Here is a 22,974-nt window from a genome sequence, read left to right on the forward strand (position 1 = left end):
AGCCAAGTACTCCATTGGTAACATTTGAATGTGATCTTGGATTTGGTTGTGATGGGGATTTGGATCCAGGAACAGACTTCGACACTCCTGCTTTTCAGACTGTCAAGTGCCACATTGATACTTTCCAATGTGATCAGAGTGGCCATTTTTCAGGGTCACCTGCCTCTAGATGTGCCTTACACAAATGTGCTCTTTGCTCGCAGTGACCACCTGACGCTGAAGAGAAATCAGTTTCAGGGTAAATAAGGTTACTACCAATTCCAATTTGCTTTACTATACACATTTGCTTTGTAAAGCAAATTCGATTTTTTTCTAAATGCTGCCCAGATTCCAGAGCATTCTTATTACTGTTATTAATTGTAATAAAGTTGATAATAATGATGAATGAATCATTCTTCACATTCTGTAATAAAACTGCGACTAGTTTTCCAGTCTCCCCCAGCGCGTCACAGTAGGCGCTAACACAGGCATAAAGGTGTTTTAACGCATGTGTTAGGGACCCAGGCGCTACGTGGTTAACGGCGCCGTAAAAGGCTGCGGCGCCGTTAACCACTCAGCGCCTTACTACGAGGTCCCTTTGCGGGACCCGACCTGAACGGCTGGTCTGGACCAGCCGTTAAAGTAGGGACCCGCAAAGGGACCTTGCAGGCAATTACGGTACCGCAATTTGTGGTACCATAATTGCCGCCTTCCCCATACCCATTGAGCCCTATGGGGCAAAAATGGGAATGGGGAAGGGCCATGGTGAAATGGGGAAATACCGCCCAGCCAACCTTGGAATGGGGTGGTATTTCCCCATTTCACCATGGCGGACTCGTTACAACACCGGCACCAACCATGGTGCTAATAGCGCCATGGTTTAGCGCCGGTGTTGTAATGAGGGCCATTGTCCAGGTTTCTGTAGGCGGAGCAAGGGAACGGAATGACCACACTGCTCCTGCAAAACCCACATGGTTTTAACTCGACTGGTCTCACGTCCGCTTGGCATTTTCGTGCTGGTGTAAAATCAATGGATTCCTACGGAAATCTTCCAGCTTCACCTACAATGCTTTCTGCCGAGCACACACCGAAGGCAGCGTTTACACTACTTGCATGAGTTGTAAAAAAATTGTTAAGGCGATTTTGGCTGTTTCAACTTTTTTTGCTTCATTGTGCAAAAGAGAAAAAAACTGAGTTGCAGGCACCATTCATTTAGCATGTTTCCTAAAATGAGGCCGTACGTTTTTGCTTAAAACGCTCTGTCAACACATCTATTAACGCCTTTGAATGCCATCGAGGTTTTAATTTAGTATTCAAAATGTAAATGGTGGAAAAAGTCACTCTATAGACTGCATCAGCTTTTTCCAGTAACCATTCTAAACGCCAATGAAAGGAGGCCAGGTTGTTAGACCCGCTTCGCAGAGCCTGGCAATGGCATATAGCCCCATGATCCTCCCACTAATGGAGCTGTGACAGTGGCTGCTTAGACACCCTCTGCCAGATCAAGAACCGTAATAATATTACTGATTTACTTTGACCGATTTTCTTTTGATCGGAAAACTGTCATTTTAAAGGTCTTTTTCTCTTGAGACCTTTAAAATGCAGTTTTCCCTTTTTTTTCAAATGTTTGGGGGGGGTTTTGCCCCCAAATCCCCCATTGTTCTTCCTTCACCACCGCCCCCACCCTCCCCCACCCTTTCTCGCATGATTTCAGTCTCAGAGCCCACCAACCCCCTAAACCAAAACACATACATACAACACACACACGTGCACATACACACTTACCCGTTCTCCTCGCCCTCCGCTTCCTGGTCCCGCAGAGCCTGTCAGCCCTTGCGCGCACTCATGTGCGGCAGGGGCACGACATTTCGCCTTAGAAAGACCGCTCCGTGCAGTCACGGAGAGGTCTTTCTAAAGTGACCTTATAGTCAAAAGATCTTTATAAAAAGATCTTTTCACTGGGAACGGATTTTATATAGTGCTTAATGCCATATTTTTCTGCTTCAATGTGCTACAATAATAGGTGTGCTTATTAAGCAACTCAGTGCTCCTCAAGGTATCAACCTTGTAATTGTGAAGGTGCTGGAGTTTAACCCTTGTGGCTTGAGGTTGCATACACATGTCTGAAGGTGAAAGCAGTGGTCTGGGCTTGGATCGTTGCCCCAGTCCCACTATCTAGGATGTTGAGTGGATGAAAGTGCACTATTCCCTTTTCAGTAGACACAGCAACCTTCTCCCCGCCTGGTATGCCTAACAGGAACCTCATTGCCTTGCTCATTAAGACGCCTCCATAAGCAGAACATGGAAACACCACCAGACATATTGCCTTTTCCAATGCTTGTTTAGTTTTGATAGTCTCCAGGATGGCTTAAGCCAGTGGGTCTTCTCCGTCCATCGGTAACCTTCAGGGTGCTGATGACAGCCTGGCTGCAGGAGCCACACTCTACCCAAAATCATCTTTTACTCAATTCACAAGTCTCTGCAAGAGAAATAACAGGAACAACAAAAGGAGAGAGAGGGTTAGCGTTGGTGCCAATCCAGCTTGTGAGAGCAAGACCCTTCAGTTCATCCAAGTCCACAGAGCATGATTTGGGGTGCTTAGGATGCAAGATTACACCATAACTACAAAGGGTGCCGGTAAAGTCAACCAATGCCAATTTAATGGGATCTACTGTACAAATGTAAGTGCATTTAGGTGATAGCGAATGAGAACATGAGGCTGCAATAAGTGTGTCCCTCTCATCCATGCCAACATACAGGAATGAGAAACAGAGCCCCTGTTGAGAATCGCTAAAGCCAATCTATGGGTCCTTTTTTTGGAGGGCTTGAAGTCCACATTGGCCAAGCCGGACATCCCATTTCACATTCTTTTGGATAGTCCTTTTGTATATCCCTCAGGTCTAGCTTTCAATTGCTTCACAGGGTCATTTCTAGCATGTCTGTCGCCAAATTTGCAGGTCACATGAGTTTCCTCCTTGGGAAAGCATCACGTTTTTTAGTGACCGAAACACAATGGCTATTTCTAGAAGGCATTGTGCTCCCTTTTCCAAAGCATTTCGGTCACTTTCAAGTAGGCATCAGGTCAGGATTTGAGCAGACCTGAGGTTGCCCTTTTCTATGTCTCCATTTTGGGTGTTTCTGAAACGTTGCTTCTATCACAGTAGGGAAGTAAGGCCATTTGTAAGGACCCTGGCAATTGCTTATCTCTAATGATGCGCCAGAGTTGGCTGCAAAAAAAGGCATGCAGTGTTAAGCCTGCTGAATGATCAAACCCAGGACATGTCAGAGTGACACAAGTGGGGAGGAGCTACTGTTTCTTTGTAGCAGTCCAGGAAATGTGTGGTCGCATATGCAGTGTAACATTCACCTGAGATCAGGTACTCACCAATAGGGGGCTTTTGTCACTGGGAACCCTGGCTTGGTGGTCGACTCTTTCGCTCCTCTTTCAAGAATGCCAGCATGTTTTCCTCTTGGCCAAGCTCTCCGAGAATCTGAGAGAATCTGTGCACTAGCGCCAGCTGGCTGTTATACTACAACACAAATGGAAGACATTTCAATGAGCAAGTACCAATGTGAATATTCCGCTTTCGTAGTTTATGTTAATTTGAATGTTAATGGGTCTTGTACCGCGCACTCTTGCCACTTGCGTGATCTCTTGGCGCTCTGGCGGATCTGCAGTGGAAGGATGGTTGGGGTAGGTTAGGGGGATCGAGAGGGAGAAGAGCAAGTTGGCAGCTTCAGTTCAGAGAAACCAGTCACTGAGCGTAGGTGCATTTTCAGTTGGTAGCCGTCATGTGGTGTTGAGGTATGATTGTGCGTGGTATGGTTTTGTGTTGGGTGTTGTGCAGTGCGTGGGGTTTGTGGTGCGGTAGAAGTATGTTTGTGTTTTAGTTTAGAATTTGAGGGTATGCAGAATGGTGAGTTTTTATTACGGTTAGTTAGGAGCAACATATTTCCCACCCCCAAAACTCCATTTAAGAGTTGTACATTTCCTACCCCCAAAATTCCACCTGAGTGATACATTTCCCACACGGCAAAAATACATTTTAGGGCGCAGAACCCAACACAGTACAGATGTTATATAATGTCCATTCTAGGGCGCAGCAGGGAGCATATGACAAACCTATACAATTGGCCAAATGCAAAACATGGCTTACCTGAACAAATAGGTTAAGTGCGAACAGAAAAGGCCACCCATGCCAATAGGTGCAGAGTACGGTCCGTTTACAAAGTTGGGCTGAATGCAGGCAGGTATATTATATTAGGTAATACGAGTGATGGGGTTTTACTGGAGCACAGTAATAGCTGTGTGATGTAACCCTAAGTGGGGTCTGCAGGTAAAGGGTACGCTGGAGGCCAGGAATCTTCATGACTTGCTTTAATTAGATGACATCAGGAGTACATAAGATGATTCAGGATCAGAGCGGAGCCCACTGGCTCCCACCACCCAGGCTACATCATCTCAACTCTCCCTGGGTAGAATACTCACCACACAGCATTCCACACAATCATACCCAAACACTCCATTCATGACATCACCACTCAGGCACTCATCATACATGCAAGCAGGTGGACAGAGTAGAGAGAGTGTCACCCTCAACACTGTGCTACCCGCCCACACCACACTTAGGTAAGGGACAATACCATGTAGAAGGTTATCAGAGGAATATCACAGACCACTGCATCCCCCTCAGCCCCTCCCCCCACGTAATTGCACTGGAAAACCGCATTGTTGGGTATACTATTGACATAGTCAACATAGAAAGTGTAATTAGAGGGAGCCTATCCACAAAATTAACACATGATTTTGTTGCCAGGTTTTCAGAGCAACAGCATTAACAAAGAGCTACTCCAATAAAGTGTGCTATAAAAGGCCTGCTCAGTTAGGGACCATTATGGCGATATCATTGGATGTGGTACCTTGTCCACAGTGTTTAACTGCAAATCCAATATGCTATGTTTACACACACATTATTGCCACAGAACTAGTCCACCATAGTATGCTAGAGCCACAGCACTAGTAAAGGACTAACTTAGTATAGGGTACTATAGCCAGATCACTAACAAAGGAATACTCCATTATAGGGTACTATAGTCATAGCATTAACATAGGACTACAGTATCTGTAGCCTGTAGTATCATATTGCCATAGGAACACTGGACCACGGGATGCTATATCCACAACACAGCGACTACCTCAGCAGAGGGTACTATGGCAACATCGTTAGCAAACTTCACTGAAGGTTACTATAACACAGTATTTACATTGTACTTCTGCATCTGTAGCACTCTATGTAAAACACACACATTGTTAGCAAAGGACTACTGCACCATTGTATGCTTTGACCACCTCACTAATAACTACTTTATTATAGGGTACGATATCCACAATATCAACAAAGGGGTACTTCATTATAGGGAACTATAGACAGAATATCAACATAGGACTGCTGTGTCTGTAGTACAGTATGTGCTATGTATCTTGTAACATGAGAATACTGTGCCACAGTATGCTATACTCTCAGCATTAACATAGGAATAGTGTATTCTAGGCTGCTGAATCCCTCAACATAGGAATTCTACACTGACGGGCGCTGTGGCCATGGCTTTACCATGTGAGTACTGTACTATATGGCGCTGCCACCAAAGGGTTGCCTTGGTACAATGCCATTGAAGGAGACCAAGGCCATTACCAAAGCACGAATGCACTGCAGGGATTTCCGTAGCATTACCACAAGAATAAAAAGTGTACCAAATTAGCGTCATACTCATTACATGGTAGCAGGTGAAAGCAAATGGAATAATACTGGTAAAAATGCATTATTATGTACCATGTTACCATCATTACTCATAGCTAAGGCTCCTTTGTTAATGTTATTTATTTTTTCTACATTTCCATCTGCCCTCATGCATATTTATTGTTGGCCATGTATATATTTATTTATCCACATGTCTATTTCAGTAAAAAAATATGTTGAAGCCAGTATTTTTCAAATTAAATATTTACACTAACATTTGGAAGTCGAGTTTCATTTTCTTTTTTTTTAAACTTTGTTTTTTATTGGCATTTTCTGAGACAAAGAACAAAAAGGAAAGTATTACATAAATCCCTGAACCCCCCCTTAATGTAAATGCCCCCTCCCCCCACCTCCCCCTCTCACCTCCCTCCTCCCCCCCATGTCCGATTCAAACATAACAGCAGTAAAGAGACCAAACTTTCATATAATTTCCTCAGTCTTTGAAGCAATGCGACATGTGACCAACTCTGTAGCTGGCTTGGGGCCGACGTCGCCCCGGACGTGGGATCCCCCCACTGGATGTAGTCCTTCTCAGTGACGATCACGCCCCGACCATCCGGGGGCACGATCCTGGAGCTAATGGACGTCCCATCCCCATGTCTGCTGGACCCCATACCAGTTAGCGAGGAATGAGCATGAGTCATAGCTCACCAAGGCAGTCAGTTTGTCCATCAAGACCATGTTCTTGAGTTTTTTCAACCAATCCTCCTTAGAAGGTGTTTCCAGGCTCTTCCACCTCTGGGCCAGGGCCACTCTGCCCGCTCTCAACATAGTTTCCCACATCCTTGGGTACCTGTGCAGATCAGCCTCCTCCGGGGGGAGGCCCAGCAGCATGGTCAGCGGGTTGAGGGGTAGGGGGTCCTCCGTTACCTCCGCTATCCAATCTCTAACGGATTCCCAGCAGGTCTGCACTTTCGGGCATAGCCACCACATGTGTCCTCTGGTCCCTACCTGGCCACAGCCCCTCGGGCATTCTAGTGACACCCCTGTGAACATTTTCAAGAGTTTTGCCGGATCTCTATGCCACCCCTGCAGGATTTTGAAGTTGTGTTCCATGTCCGAGGTGAAGAGATTGCCATGAAATGATATCCTAAAAATGCGAGCCCAGGCATCCTCTGATATCTCCTCCCCCGCCAGACCATTCCAAAACCCACGCAAGCCTCTCCTAGCCTGAAGGTTATGAGTGTTTAGAATTACGTATATACAGGAAACCACACCCTTTCTAGAGGTTGCTAAGTCAAGGAGTTTCTCGAATGGAGTTAGTTGTCTCCGCAGGTTTGATCCCCATGCAGGGTTGTTGAGAATGCCCTTAAGAGGAAGGTATTCAAAGATGGAGAGGGTCCCACCTCCCAGCCCATTCCTGAGGTCCTCATAAGTCAGGAATTCACCCTGCCTGAATAGCTGGCCCGCCCATTGCAGGCCCTCATCAGACCAACGCTGGGATTGTCTAAACCCTCTGCTGCCCAGTTTCAGGGGGGGCCCCCACAAAGAGGTCATAGGGGACGGCCAAGAGGAAAGGTGGGCCGTCCGGGGACACTCCTTCCAGATCTCCCAAAGAACACCCAGGGTCGGGTGGGCCAGTACTTGTTTCGGAATTGACTTGTGAGGGGCCGACAGGAGGTCTCGGACTTTGAAGGGGTGGACGTCCATGTCCTCCAGATATGACCAACATGTCCGCAGGCCTTCTTTCATGTGTTCTAGGAGGACCCGTAGTTGTGTTGCGTGGTAATACAACTGGAAATCTGGGAGACCGAATCCCCCCTCCTCCCTTGGAAGCGTCAGGGTGGCTCTTCCGACCCTTGGCGTTTTCCCATGCCAAATGAAGTCTTGGACCCCCTCAAGCAAGTCTATGAAGGTTTGAGCGGGTACCCAGGTAGGGAGGGCTGTAAAGAGGTATAAAAGCCAGGGCAGTATATTCATTTTGACTGCCGTCATCCGGCCATACCATGAGAGGATCATTTTTCCCCATCTCCTCAGGTCAGAAGTGGTCTCGGACAATATGGGCTCGTAGTTGGAGGTTCCCAGTTCTGATAGGACCCTAGTAAGGAGGACGCCCAGATAGTTTATGTTGCTCTTGCCCACAGCTATCCCATGAAACCTGGTCAAGGGGTCCAGTACCGGGTCCACCAGGCGCATTGGAAGGAGAACAGACTTAGTTGTGTTAATTTTTAGGCCTGAAAAACACCCAAAGGAGCTAACCAGGGACAGAAGGAGAGGGATCGAAGAAACCGGGTCCACCAGGTATGCCAGGATGTCATCGGCAAACAGGGAGAGCTTGAATTCCACCTCTCCCCTTCTAATACCCCTGATGTCTGGGTGATATCTAACCGCTATGGCCAAAGCCTCCATCGTGAGGACATATAGCAGGGGGGAGAGGGGGCAGCCCTGTCTAGTCCCTCGGGTGAGAGGAAAGGATTCTGACAGCAATCCATTCACCTGGACCCTTGCGGTAGGGGCTCTATAGAGGGCGGCCACCCAACTCAGGATGTGCGTCCTCAAGCCCATTCGCTGGAGAAGGAGGGTCATGTATCTCCACTCTACTCTATCGAAAGCTTTTTCCGAATCCAGGGACAGGATGCATGCATCAAGATTTGAGTTTTGGGCGAAATGTATCAGGTCTATTGTTTTGCGGATATTGTCCGACCCTTGTCTGCCCCTAATGAAACCCACCTGGTCCCTGTGGACTAGCTTCTGCATTATCCCCTCCATCCGCCTACCCACCACCTTGGCCAAGATCTTCACATCGATGTTGAGCAATGATATGGGCCGGTAGGACGAACATTCTCTCGGGTCTTTTCCTTCCTTGGGTAGGACCACTATGATGGCTCCCATCATGGAGTCGGGGAGGGTGTCCCCTTCCAAAACTGAGTTGAAAACCTTTGCCAGGAGACAGAGAGGAGCAAAACCTCTTATAGAAATAGACCGAAAAGCCGTCCTCCCCCGGGGAGGTCCCCACCTTCATCCCGCTGATCGCCTTTTCCCCCTCTTCCTCGGTCACCCGACCCTCCAGCCCCTCTGCCAGCTACCCGGGGAAGGGACGGTATCTGTATGGAGTCGAGAAACTCCTCAATATGGGCGTCGCCAGCGTCTTATTCCGAGGCGTATAACGACTCGTAGTACTGGCGGAAAGCTTCACTTATGTGGGGGGTGTCATAGCCTAGTGTTCCCCTGTTGTCCCTCACCTCTTTCACTATCCTGCTTCTCTGAACCTCCCTCAATTTCCAGGCCAGGATTCTATCCGCTTTGTCCCCCTTCTCGTAGTATTTCTGTCTGACCATTTGGAGGCTCCTCTCCGTTTTATGGAGGAGCAGGTCTTTTAATTGGAGTCTGTAGTCCTCCAGGGTGGCCACGCGGTCTCGGTCTAGGGTCTGTACCGGGGAACCCCCCGGTTGAAGGCGTGCTATTTTTTCCCTCAAAGTCCTCTCCTGGGTCTCCCTTTCCCTCTTCTGACGAGAACCCATTTTAATGAGTACTCCTCTTAGGGTCGCCTTGAAGGCGTCCCAGAGGGTGTGCGTGCCCACCTCCCCGTTATCGTTGAGCTAAAAAAACTCTGAAATGGCATCCAGGACGGCCTGGGCGTGTATCTCATCTCTCAGTACGGCGTTGTTACATCTCCAGTGTCCACTCCGTTCTCTACACCAGTCCCCTGCCAAGGTGACTCTGACCAAGTCGTGGTCCGTCCAGGGCACGGGGTCTATCCTGTAACCCGCTACATGTGGGCGGAGCACCTCGTCCGCGAGAATATAGTCTATCCTGGAAAAGGCTTTGTGAGTGGAGGAATAGTATGAGAAAGAGGGAGTCCCCGTTCGGGGGGTGGGCATCGTGTCCACCAGGCCCAGGCCCTCATTCACCCTCTGAAAACAGCGTGACATGGCATCTCCTGCGGGTCTGGGGTTTGAAGCTCCCACCCTCTGTCTATCTCTGGATGGGTCGAGGACCATATTAAAATCACCTCCCACCACCAATGGGCCCTGGACAAAAGTTTTCAGCCTTTCCCCCACTCCCTCCCAGAATTGGGCCTGGCCCTCGTTTGGAGTGTATACTACTGCCAAGGTTATGGGCGTGCCCTGTAGGGAGCCCCACACCAAGAGATATCGGCCATCGGGGTCCCTGAGGATGGAGTCTTTCTCGAATCCCAACCCGCTAGCGATCAGAATTGCAACCCCTCTTTTCTTCCCTTTGTGGGATGCACAAAAAATCTCCTCGATACCTCCCCCACGCATCCTGGGCTCCCTCCCCCTCGCCCAGTGCGTCTCCTGCACGAAGAGTAGGTCCAGCTTAGCCCTCCTGAACTCTCTGCTGATTAGGGATCTTTTCGTGGGGGTGTTCAGGCCCCGCACATTCAGGGTTCCCACCCGTAGGGCTGGTCGGTCATCAGCCATAATCGCTGTCACCTTCCCCCTTGGTCACTGATGTCGCATGGTCGCTCCCTCCCTGCATTCTGTGTTTCCTTGTTTGGACATTTTTGAAACCTTTCCCCAACTTACCCCCCAAACCATTCCCCACCCCAAAACCCCCAACTTGTGTACTAACCCCCAACCCCCTCCACGGCATCCAGCCATGTAGTCACTACATTCCTGGATTCTTGGCTGGACCACCAGCCGGTTCTCTACGGCCAGGCGTCAATAACAAAGCACGCTAACGTGAGCCGCCCACCCCAACTCGTCCCCCCCGAACTCCCCGGCTTGGGCATTGCTTGAGGGGGAACTAGAAATGTTTTCCTCTCCCGATTGTCTGGGCCCGATCTATGAGTGTACAGGGCTGTACCCCCCGCCCCGTTGGCGACCGTCCCCTGGGCCCAGGATGTTATTTCTCACAGCGCCCATGGTTGTGACCCCCCCGATTCCCCTTTATACTTGCAGTTCGAGGGGGTGCAGTGAGCGAAGCGTCCCCAGAGTCTTCCAGTTGTCTGTTCCCTATGATCATCGTGGGGTCGCTGGTGTCACCCCTCCGAATCGGCTCGATCTTCCTCCATCGGTGTCGGAGGTGTGTTCAATTTCTTGAACTTGCTAGCGCCGGTTTCCCTTCTTCTGGAATTAGACTGGCCGGGGGTGCCCCTGCTGAGCGCTTCCAGGCCTACCGGCCCCCTCCTGGGGGCGGGTTCATCCACGTAGTCCTGGATAGCACCCTTGATGTCTTCTTCCGTTACCAGAGTTGTGCGTTGGCCTGAGTATTCAAAAGACAGGGAGAAAGGATATCCCCATCTATAACGAACGCCCATCTCTTTCAGTTGTTGTGTCAGGGGGCGGCACATCCTTCGTTTGTCAAGGGTGTAAGCTGAGAGATCTTGAAAAATAGAGATTTGGGCGCCGTTGTAAGTTATCGTCCCCGCCTTCCTCGCAGCCTCCTGAACTTTGGCTTTTTCGGTGTAATAGTGAAAACGGGTCAGAATCGATCTGGGGCTCCCCGACCTTCCCCCGGCCCTGTGCACCCGGTCAAACGTGAGTTCTGTTGTCATTTCTTCTGCAAACAGGAGAGTGATAATGTCTCTCACCACTCGGGTCAACTCCCTCTCCGTTTCGCCCTCCGTTTCTGGGTGTCAGGTACTGTCAGGTTGGAGTGACATATTCTTTATATACAGTATCATATACTCATTTACATTGGGTCAGGGGAGACACATATTTAGTATAGAAAGGTTTTGGGAAGTTATTATGGGTTATATTTTTAAACAGCCAATTTTGCCCTTAACCTTCATTGCAGTCTATGGAAAATGCCCCAAGCCAAGATGGAGGTTCTCAGTCTAAATTCTAATTGGCTGGAGATTGTTTATAGGGAGGACAATGAACATTCTAAACTGCCTTTCATCATCCTTGCCCAGCTGAGAGGTCGTGTGCCTTGCAGCTCCTGCTTAACTTGGTCAAGGGTGACAAGTTTCTAGCAGTTGAGCGGATAATCTGAAAGTATAACAGGAGTCGTGTATGGAGTTTGGTGGAGACACAGGACAGGAGTTAAAACTTCCAATTTTCTGAGAAAAGAAGTTTTCAAGTCTCAATCACAAGATAAGTGACTTTCCATTTTTGTTGAACTTTGTAAAAAGGTTATATTTATTTTAAGAGATTGAAATCGCAAATCTGTATCTAAAAAATTGAAGCGCCTAAGTTTGTTTTTTGTCTCTACGTGTCAATTCAAACTAGCGCGTGAGTTTTTTTCCCGTTACTTTGAGCCCGCGCGTGTGTCTCTGCGCGTGAGAGTGAAGCGCGAGCGTGAACTTTGGACTTGCGTTTACTGTTCATTTACGCGAGGGTTTTTTCTACGTGATAAAATAAAAGCGCGTGTGCTTTTTCCCGCGATTCGGTTTTTTAGCGCGTATGCGTATTTTTTCGTGGGTTGGACTTTAGCGCGTGTAATTTTTTATCGCGTCTTGGACTTTAGCGCTTGTGTGTTTTTTCCCGCGATTTGGATTGTCAGCGCGTGTGCGAATTTCCTGCGACTTGGAGTAAGGCGCGTGTGTTTATTCCCGCGGCTTGGATTTTCAGCGCGTTTACGTGTTACCCGCGGTTTGGATTTTATCACGTGTGCTGGCTTTCCACGTGAAGATTTCATCGCAAGTTTAAAATTCGTTCCTGAGTAAAAGACACTCTACAAAGAAAATATAAAAACAAATACAAGAACTTTAAAGAACTTCCTTAAACTTATTTGAAGAACTTTAGACCTTGTTCAAGAATCTTAGGGTGGAGCAGACGAACTACAAAGTTAAAAATTACATTCATGGACCTACTGACAAGGCTGAATGATCTATAAGATTCTGGTCCACAAGTAAGGAAGTCTTGTCTGCTTATCACTTCTCTGGGTATACTGAAGAGAAGTACCAGGTATGGTTTTTTTGACTATTTTGGTAAAGGATATAGAGTTTAAGGTTAGTATAGTAACCCATAAGTAACGAGGTGTACTGCATGTTTATGTTTTAACTACAGGTGAAGAACCAGCGAGTTGATAGCTTCCAGCCTGGTGTTTGTTTCTTTGTCCCTTCCCCCTTTCCCCTGAAAGTGAGGTAAACTGAGCAGTTATATATATGTCAGCTCAGAGTGCCACATTTTGGGTGGATTGTCGGGGGTTCAGCAGCTTCTGCAGACACCAGGTTCTCAGCATGACAGTATGAAAGGCCAATAAAAAAAAGTGTCTGCCCAAGCTGTTATGAACCCCGACGAGACAGCCATGGAGGCATTGGGAGTAATGGTTAGGGAAATGAGAGAAGAGTTACGGGTGGCTCATCAGGAGTATTCAAGTCTTTGTCAAAGAATGGATGAGTTAAATTTAAAGGTAACTCAAATACAAGAAAGAGAAGTTGAAGTTTCGGAAGGTGCAGGAAACCCACCTGAGTTGGTGTGAGTAGGAGAAGAACAAGAACCTAGGCTTCCCAGAGGGGCAGAGGGAGGTTTAGGAACTTTAGTTATGCCTGTTCCTTTAGCCGCTCCCGAACGTTTCTTAAGAGATTCAAGAAAGTTTCAAATTTTTCAGACTCAGTGTGAATTGCATTTTTTAAGTCATCCAGAGTTGTTTTCCACAGATGCTTCAAAGGTAACATTCATTTTATCATATTTATCTGGAGAAGCTTCTGCGTGGGGAAGTCTTTTGGTGAGTCAAAAGAATTTGGCTTTGAATAATTATTCCCTTTTCCTGACTGAATTTAAGAAAATGTTTGATAAGAGACAGTTATCTTTAGAGGTTGATGGAGAATTACTGGAACTGCGCCAGGGAGGAAAGGAGTTGATTTCTTATATCACTCAATTTAGAACTTTAATTTTAGAAAGTAAATGGCCAGAGGAGAAGAGGGCTTCCTTATTTTATAGGGGCTTAAAGGATGAGTTAAAAGATGCTCTGGCTGGAGTTTTGGAGCGACCAAATACTTTAGATGCCTTAATTGATTTGGTAGTTCAGTTGGATTTTTGTTTAACAGAAAGAAGTTTAGAGCGTAGACGTACTCAGGGAGAGGTTAGGTTTCCAGGAAGAATGGAGAGGCCTAAAGTTGAGGTGGTGAACAGAGAAGTGAAGTCAAAGATAATTGACCAGCAGATCCGGGTGAGAGGTCCGTTGTCCAAGGAAGAGAAGGCAAGAAGAAGGGAGAATAATTTGTGCTTATACTGTGGTAGGAGTGGTCATTTTCTTGAAACCTGTCCTTTTACCCCCAAGAAGATCTCCAAATCTTCAGGCAGTGTACAACAAGTGGCTAACACAATACAGACAGCGGTTCCTCACATAACTGTGAACGTATCCTTAATGTTCGAAAAGGTACTTTTAGGTTCTGGGCCAATTATTATTGATTCAGGAGCTACGGGTAATTTTATGGATAGAGGATTGGCAAAAACTCTAGGTGTTCCTATAGTTGCAAAGAAAGAAATGGAGCAGGTCAGGGCAGTTGATGGGACATCTCTTTCTTCAGGTCCAATCACTCATAATACAGAGTTACTTGAGATGGAGATGACTGGAGGTCATAAAGAAAATATCTCTTTTGAGTTAATTGACTCGCCAATCTTGAAAATTATTTTGGGTATGCCCTGGCTTACACTTCATAATCCCAGAATTGATTGGAGTGCAAGAATTGTATCCTTAGAATCAACCTTTTGTCAGGAACATTGTCTTTCAGGAAAATCTTTTGAAGAGAAAGAAAAAGTTGTGAATTCCGTTTCATTTTTGCTTGCAGAAAATGGGGCAATAGGTTTTGACATTGGAGCAGTTGTGGGTGAACTTCCAACTTGTTATCAGGATTTTTGGGATGTTTTTGATGAAAAGGAAGCTGGAGAGTTGCCTCTTCATAGACCTTTTGACTGCAAGATAGAGTTGGAGCCTGGAGCTATTTTACCAAGCAGTAGGGTTTATGCCTTGACTGAAAAAGAGAATGATTATTTGAAAGAATATTTAAACGAAAATTTGGCTAAGGGATTTATTCGGCACTCTCAATCGCCGGCAGCCTCACCATTGTTCTTTGTGCCTGTAGCTGATGGTTCTCTCAGAACTTGTATAGATTACAGGGCGGTAAATAGAATGACAGTGAAAAATCGGTATCCTCTCCCTCTCATTTCAGAAATGTTAAATCAAATCCAAGGTGCTACCATATTTTCTAAGTTGGATTTACGTGGAGCTTATCATCTTGTAAGGGTCCAAGAGGGGGATGAGTGGAAGACGGCATTTAAAACCAGATTTGGCCTGTACGAGTACCAAGTGATGCCTTTCGGTCTTTGCAATGCCCCATCGGCTTTTCAATTTTTTATCGATGAGGTTCTTTGGGAATTTCTTGATGTTTTTGTTATCGTCTATATTGACGACATTTTGATTTTTTACCAGAATTTGGAGAAACACAAAATTCACGTTCGACAGGTCTTAAGGAAATTGAGAGAGAATAATCTTTACACTAAATTGGAGAAGAGTCAGTTCCATACGGATTCGGTAGAATTTTTAGGATTTGTGATCACTCCTTGTGGCCTGGAAATGAATCCAAAAAAGGTGGAAGCGGTTCGTGATTGGCCTACTCCAACTAAGGTGAAGGAGATCCAGAGCTTTTTGGGATTTGCCAATTTTATGTCATGTCTCATTTAAAACGATGTCCAACGCAGGAGCTGCTGAGCCCTCCAATCCCTCTAAGATGTCTAGTACCCAACTGAGATAAAGCAATTGAATTCTAGACAACTCTGGGGGAAGGGGGAAAGTGGATAAAATAACAAATGAGACACAGGATCTTCTTTCTTCTTCAGGTCTCTGTGTAAAGAAAGCTAATTTACAAATTTAATTTTTCTAACTAAAACATACTCATTCTCATTCTTTATCACTTTCTAGAATTTCACATTTCTCACCTTATACTCCTCTGCAAAAGCCAAGAGGATGTTTGCTGTTTATATTATTCCTTTTCAGCCGCAACGAAGACCGACGAGTACTACGCGGGAACTTCCGGAAGTTACGAAGAATGCGAAGCGCGACGTCGTCTCTCCTCTCTCTGCTTCAGGAATCTGATTTCAAGAGGACTATGAGGTAAGTTGAAAATCAGTAAAAATATACACTTGAATTAGCTAGCGCGCGTGCGTGCGATTTCTCATAGAAGTCTTTCAAACAACGTGGATAAACCTGCACATGCGTAAATGGTAACTGAAGCGAAAATGTTCAAGAATGAAAACGTTTTCTCTGTAAAAGGTGAAACGTTCAACTCAAATCCAAAAACTGGAATAATCTTCTAGAATGTCCACAAGAACACTTCAACAAAGTAGATAAAATACTCAGAATTTCTTTCCTTGTTAATTATAAAAAATTAACATGTAATTTCCTACGATCTCCTTGCTCAGCAAACTAAAATAAAAAGTATTGTCCAAAGATAGTTACTCCAAATGGTAATTACATGAAATATACTTAGCTTGTTTTCTGATATCTGGAAATCTTTCTTTTAACTTCTAAGAGTTCTTTAGCAAAGAGTTGATGACTACTTTACTCTGAAGTGAATCTTTTCTTGTTTTCTTCAATCTTCTTCTGTTCTGTAAACTCAGATAATACTCACAAGGCCCAAAAAGATAAGAGAGAAAATAAACATGACCTGCTCTGAAGGCTAAATTGATGAAAGGCAGTTTAGAATGTTGAGAATCAAACCTTGCCAGTCCATTACCCAATCAGAATTCCTGTCTTTGACCTCCATTCTGTTGCCCAATCAGAATTCCTTTTTCAACTCTCCATCTTGGATTGGGGTTTCCTCATTACTCTGAAAACAACAGTTAAGGCCCAAACCAATTCTAAAGGAAAAACCTCCAAAATGAAAACAACTCAAACAATAGCATACAGTAAAGTAAAAAGTATCTAATTCACTAACTTATTATTATTAAGGAAACTGACATTTTACCGAAGATTCATTGAAGGCTTCTCCAGTTTAGTAGCTCCAATTACTCGACTTTTAAGAAAAGGAGTTCCATTTGTTTGGGAAGCTAAGGCTGATGAGGCTTTTCAAATTTTGAAGGAGAAATTCATTACCTCTCGTATCTTCATTCATCCTGATACTTCCAAACCATTTTTTGTAGAGGCTGATGCTTCCAACGTGGCAATGGGAGCAGTGTTGTCTCAGAGGCATAATGTTACAGGACAATTGCATCCAGTGGCCTACTTTTCTAAGAGATTTTCACCTGCAGAGGAAAATTACACCATTTCAGACCGAGAGCTTCTTGCTATCAAAGCAGCATTTGAAGAATGGCGACATTTTTTAAAAGGAGCACGTCACACTGTGACAGTATTAACTGACCACCGAAATTTACTTTTTTTGAAGACAGCAAAAACTCTGACACCTCGACAACTTAGGTGGTCATTATTTTTTGTGGATTATGACTTTATAGTTACTTTTAAGCCACGTAATCAAAATAAAAAGGCAGATGCTCTGTCACAGCAGTTTCCAGAAAGTGAGGTTAAGTCGGTCTGTGAGCCTCTTCCATTGATCGCTCCAGAATGTTTTGTTCTTGCTGGGATTGAAAAGGAGAACGAAATCTTCAAGAAAGTACGGGAATCCATTTCTGAGACACAACTTGAAGATTGGGTTCGTTTGGATCCAGCTCGCAAAATTAAAGATGGTTTACCTTATTTAGATGACAGACTCTATTTACCATCAATTGAACTTAGAGAAATAATGTTGAAGGAGTGTCACGAATCAGTCTTGGCAGGACATCCAGGGTATCGGAAGACTCTTGAGTTGATCAGAAGAAATCTTTGGTGGGAAAAAATTCGACAAGATACCCTTAATTTTGTTAAGACCTGTGAAGTTTGTGCTAGATCTAAGAATCTCATCGGAAAGCCTTCTGGGTTATTGGAGCCGTTACCAGTTCCACCGTGGCCTTGGTACTCAGTGTCTTTAGATTTCATCACGGATCTTCCACAAGATAAAGGGTGTACATCGGTATTGGTTGTAGTTGATTTACTCACTAAAGAAGCACATTTCATTCCAATGAAGGGAGAGGTTACCGCTGATAGTTTAGCTCACAGTTTCTTGCAAGAAGTGGTAAGATTACATGGAATTCCCAGTCAGGTCATCTCAGATAGAGGGTCTCAATTTATTTCTAAGTTTTGGAGAGCTTTTTGTAAGATATTGGGAGTTGAGGTATGTTTATCATCAGGTTACCATCCCGAAACCAATGGGCAGGTAGAAAGGATAAATCAGGAGTTGGAAAAATATTTGAGGTGTTATCTGCAGACAGGTGAAGAGTGGGTAGATTTGTTGTGGGTTGCAGAATTTGCATATAACAACTGTAGTAAGGATGCCACCTCTATGTCTCCGTTTTATTTGGGACGATGTTTTCATCCTCGTTTTCTTAGTATTGAGATTAATAATGATTCAGGAAACCCAGAAGTCGAAAGGAGACTAGAAGTCATGAAAAGAAATTTGGAAAAGGCAAAAGGGGTGTTGGTGGAGAGTAAACAAAAATACAAAGGGTTTGCTGACCGTAAAAGAAAGATTAGTCCTCAATATAGTGAGAGAGATTTGGTGTGGTTATCAACCAATTTTTTGAGAATTAAAGGAAGAAATAAGTTTTGTCCTCGTTTCGTAGGACCGTTTGTTGTTGAAAAGGTGATTAATCCAGTGGCTGTTCGTCTTAAATTACCCAGTCATATGACAACTCATCCAACTTTCCATGTTAGTTTATTAAAACCTGTGGTTAAAGGAACTAGATTAACACCTACTCCTTCGGCAGTTGTGATTGAGGAAGATGCTTCCGAAGAATTTCTGGTTAAGAGAATTCTGGACTCTAGAAGAGTGAGAGGAAAGCTACAGTATCTCATTGATTGGGAGGGTTTTGGTCCTGAAGAGCGCACTTGGGAGAAAGCAAGTGATGTGCATGCTCCTCGTTTGGTTGAAAGATTCCATGAAAAATTTCCATTGAAAAGTGGCCCAGGGACTGGGCGTTAGGAGGGGGGTACTGTCAGGTTGGAGTGACGTATTCTTTACATACAGTATCATATACTCATTTACATTGGGTCAGGGGAGACACATATTTAGTATAGAAAGGTTTTGGGAAGTTATTATGGGTTATATTTTTAAACAGCCAATTTTGCCCTTAACCTTCATTGCAGTCTATGGAAAATGCCCCAAGCCAAGATAGAGGTTCTCAGTCTAAATTCTAATTGGCTGGAGATTGTTTATAGGGAGGACAATGAACATTCTAAACTGCCTTTCATTATCCTTGCCCAGCTGAGAGGTCGTGTGCCTTGCAGCTCCTGCTTAACTTGGTCAAGGGTGACAAGTTTCTAGCAGTTGAGCGGAAAATCTGAAAGTATAACAGGAGTCGTGTATGGAGTTTGGTGGAGACACAGGACAGGAGTTAGAAACTTCCAATTTTCTGAGAAAAGAAGTTTTCAAGTCTCAATCACAAGATAAGTGACTTTCCATTTTTGTTGAACTTTGTAAAAAGGTTATATTTATTTTAAGGGATTGAAATCGCAAATCTGTATCTAAAAAATTGAAGCGCGTACGTTTGTTTTTTATCTCTACGTGTCAATTCAAACTAGCACGTGAGTTTTTTTCCCGTTACTTTGAGCCCGCGCGTGTGACTCTGCGCGCTAGAGTGAAGCGCGAGCGTGAACTTTGGACTCGCGTTTACTGTTCATATACGCAAGGGTTTTTTCTACGTGATCAAACAAAAGCGAGTGTGCTTTTTCCCGCGATTTGGTTTTTTAGCGCGTATGCGTATTTTTTCGTGAGTTGGACTTTAGCGCGTGTAATTTTTTATCACGTCTTGGACTTTAGTGTGGGTGTGTTTTACCCGCGAATTGGATTGTCAGCGCGTGTGCGTATTTCCCGCGATTTGGAGAAAAGCGCGTGTGTTTTTTCCCGCGATTTGGATTGTCAGCGCGTGTGCGAATTTCCCGCGACTTGGAGAAAAGCGCGTGTGTTTTTTCCGCAGTTTGGATTTTCAGCGCGTGTGCGTCTTTCCCGCGACTTGGAGTAAAGCGCGTGTGTTTATTCCCGCGGCTTGGATTTTCAGCGCGTTTACGTGTTACCCGCGGTTTGGATTTTATCACGTGTGCTGGCTTTCTACGTGAAGATTTCATCGCAAGTTTAAAATTCGTTCCTGAGTAAAAGACACTCTACAAAGAAAATATAAAAACAAATACAAGAACTTTAAAGAACTTCCTTAAACTTATTTGAAGAACTTTAGACCTTGTTCAAGAATCTTAGGGTGGAGCAGACGAACTACAAAGTTAAAAATTACATTCATGGACCTACTGACAAGGCTGAATGATCTATAAGATTCTGGTCCACAAGTAAGGAAGTCTTGTCTGCTTATCACTTCTCTGGGTATACTGAAGAGAAGTACCAGGTATGGTTTTTTTGACTATTTTGGTAAAGGATATAGAGTTTAAGGTTAGTATAGTAACCCATGAGTAATGAGGTGTATTGCATGTTTATCTTTTAACTACAGGTGAAGAACCAGCGAGTTGATAGCTTCCAGCCTGGTGTTTGTTTCTTTGTCCCTTCCCCCTTTCCCCTGAAAGTGAGGTAAACTGAGCAGTTATATATATGTCAGCTCAGAGTGCCACATTTTGGGTGGATTGTCGGGGGTTCAGCAGCTTCTGCAGACACCAGGTTCTCAGCATGACACCGGGATCCCAAAGAACCTTAGATTGTTCCGTCTCTCCCTATTTTCATAGTCGTCCATTAACCTGGCTCTCTCTTTGTCCCTCTTTTCCAGAGAGCGAGCCGTGTGCCGAATTGGACTTCCAGAGATGTAGAGGACGATTGATAGTTTTCCACTTGTAGGACCCTGTCCTCGATTTTGTCAACTCTTTGGTCCAATTTCTCGAACTTCTGGGCGATATCAGATCTCATTTCTCTAATCTCCTGGAGGATGGAGGCGAAACCTCTTTCCATCGTCATTGCAGGCTGGCCAGCGGGTTCAGGGTGGGCCATGGTTCCGGAGAGAGTAGGGACCTTGGTAGTGATCTCTGGAAACGTTTGTAGGGTCTTCTTCCAGCTCATGGGGTGTTACTGGTCCACTGCCGTGGGGTCCTCTGCGGTCTGGGGGGCTTCTGGGGGGAATGCCGTGCACCGTCTACAAACCCCACACCTTTCACCAGTGGGGTTTGTAGACGGTGAATTATCCCGTGCTGGGGTGGAGCAGCCCACCAGGCGGGCACTCGCCCCGCCAACCGAGGACGGGGGCCTCTCACCTGGGTCGCGGGGCGCCTGCTGGTTCAGGGTAGGCCGTGGGCCCGATGAAGTTGAGAACTCCAAAGGCGCTCTCCAGTTCACGAGAGCGGGAGCTCGTGGGGTCTTCCTTCCATCCGCGAGGGCGTGCTGACCCCCAGCTGCGTGGTCTGTTGCGGCCTAATGGGCTCTTGAGGGTGTGCTGCGCTGTCCCGGGGTAATATCGTTGCACGTTTCTCAGGTGGGGGTTGCAGGAGCGATGATTGACCCCTATGGGGGATGGTATGGCCCCCGAGGCAGGCACACGCCCCTCCGTTGCGGACGGGGGCCTCTCACCTGGGCTGCCGAGTCGCTGTCGTCTCCCGGGGTAGTGCCCCCGGGGTCATCCAACGTCTGGCGGGTACTCACGCCGGGGCCCGGCCTGGGGGCTCCTCCTGCCATGCCCACGGCCGTGGGGACCTTGCCGTCGGCTCACCGGCCGGAGGTCGCTGTCGTGGCTCTGGGTGGGACCCGGGCTGGGGCAGTTGCTGGGTGCCTCCTCTCCTGGGCCTCCTCCGGCGTTGTCTTCCCGGGCCTGCACCGCCGCGCGTGGGACCCAGAGCAGGGCCAGAAAGATGTCCGTTTCCTCTGTCCCAGGTCAGTGCCGCTGGTCCCCGCCCGGGGAGCGCTATCCCTCCCGACACCCGCCTTCCACCACCGGGGCCGGGGGGGGCTCGGATCGTCACCCCGACCCTCTCGCTGCAGAGGGCTCCTTCACATCCAGCGCCGTCACACGCGGCGCCTGCCCAGTCGCGCACCGTCACTCCCAGATCTCCGGTTCCACTCGGAGTTGGAGGCCCGTTCCTTCGAGCGGGGGCGTCACGGGGGGTTCACCAGCTCCTGCCACCCGTTGTGCTCGCTCAGGGGAGTCTCGGGGGGGCTCAATCCCCTAAAAAGGCCCAGCCTCGGCAGGAACTCCGCAGTCAGGCAGCCATTGCCTGTGCGCCCCCTGGTGGACAACGCGAGTTTCATTTTCATATGCAACACTCAAATTATGACTTACTTTTATCATAAAACCACATTTTTATATAGTGCTTCATGCCAGATGGCTCCTGCTTCCAAGTACTTGAATAATTAGTGGTCTCACAATCTCCATTGGGGCCACTGAGTTGAAGTTCATTTAGCATACACACACAATATACATGGTTCACACAGATTAACATTTTTCTATAAACAATAAACAAGTATTTAATTTTTTAAAAATGCAAAAAACACGTTGGGTATGAGCAGCTTGACTCCCAAATCAAATCTTTAGTAGTTTCAATACTTAAGTACACACAATACTAGAAACTGTTACATAAGAGCACCTGCGTGTAGTTCTTTCACACAGCATGCTCATAGTGATGGATTTATCATGGCAAAGTAAGCACCACTTGAGTGATGACCAGCATACATTATGGAGATTGAAGTGTAAAAGGGTGAACTTGCCAATTCATGGTTTTCGTTGTTTTGTGGTATATAGTTTCACATCAATATGGGTGGAGGTATGAGATGCAGAAGTGGCGATGTTGTTTTGGAGTACAGATTCATTAGGCAATGTGTGTGGAGGTATTGAGATGCAGAAGTGGCGATGTTGTTTTGGAGTACAGATTCATCAGGCAACGTGTGTGGAGGTATTGAGATGCAGAAGTGGCGATGTTGTTTTGGAGTACAGATTCATCAGGCAACGTGTGTGGAGGTATTGAGATGCAGAAGTGGCGATGTTGTTTTGGAGTACAGATTCATCAGGCAACGTGTGTGGAGGTATTGAGATGCAGAAGTGGCGATGTTGTTTTGGAGTACAGATTCATCAGGCAACGTGTGTGGAGGTATTGAGATGCAGAAGTGGCGATGTTGTTTTGGAGTACAGATTCATCAGGCAACGTGTGTGGAGGTATTGAGATGCAGAAGTGGCGATGTTGTTTTGGAGTACAGATTCATCAGGCAACGTGTGTGGAGGTATTGAGATGCAGAAGTGGCGATGTTGTTTTGGAGTACAGATTCATCAGGCAACGTGTGTGGAGGTATTGAGATGCAGAAGTGGCGATGTTGTTTTGCGGTGCAGATTTATCAGGCAAT

The 22,974-nt window shown here is 46.1% G+C and overlaps 1 protein-coding gene across 1 annotated transcript in view; it reads right to left on the minus strand.

Annotated features, from left to right (window-relative positions):
- Positions 1-2,301: 2,301 nt before the first annotated feature.
- Positions 2,302-22,974, minus strand: part of TSGA10IP (testis specific 10 interacting protein) — a 333,990-nt gene continuing 313,317 nt past the window's right edge. The window contains exons 7-8 of the mRNA XM_069643063.1: positions 3,365-3,509; positions 2,302-2,458 (exon numbers count right to left, since the gene is read on the minus strand). Coding sequence (XP_069499164.1) covers positions 3,381-3,509 — 129 coding nt within the window. The 3' untranslated portion in view covers positions 2,302-2,458; positions 3,365-3,380. The remainder of the gene's footprint in view (positions 2,459-3,364; positions 3,510-22,974) is intronic.

This window comes from Ambystoma mexicanum, chromosome 2p (genome assembly GCF_040938575.1).
Source record: "Ambystoma mexicanum isolate Mex_15411 chromosome 2p, UKY_AmexF1_1, whole genome shotgun sequence".
In the NCBI taxonomy this organism is placed as follows: domain Eukaryota; kingdom Metazoa; phylum Chordata; class Amphibia; order Caudata; family Ambystomatidae; genus Ambystoma; species Ambystoma mexicanum.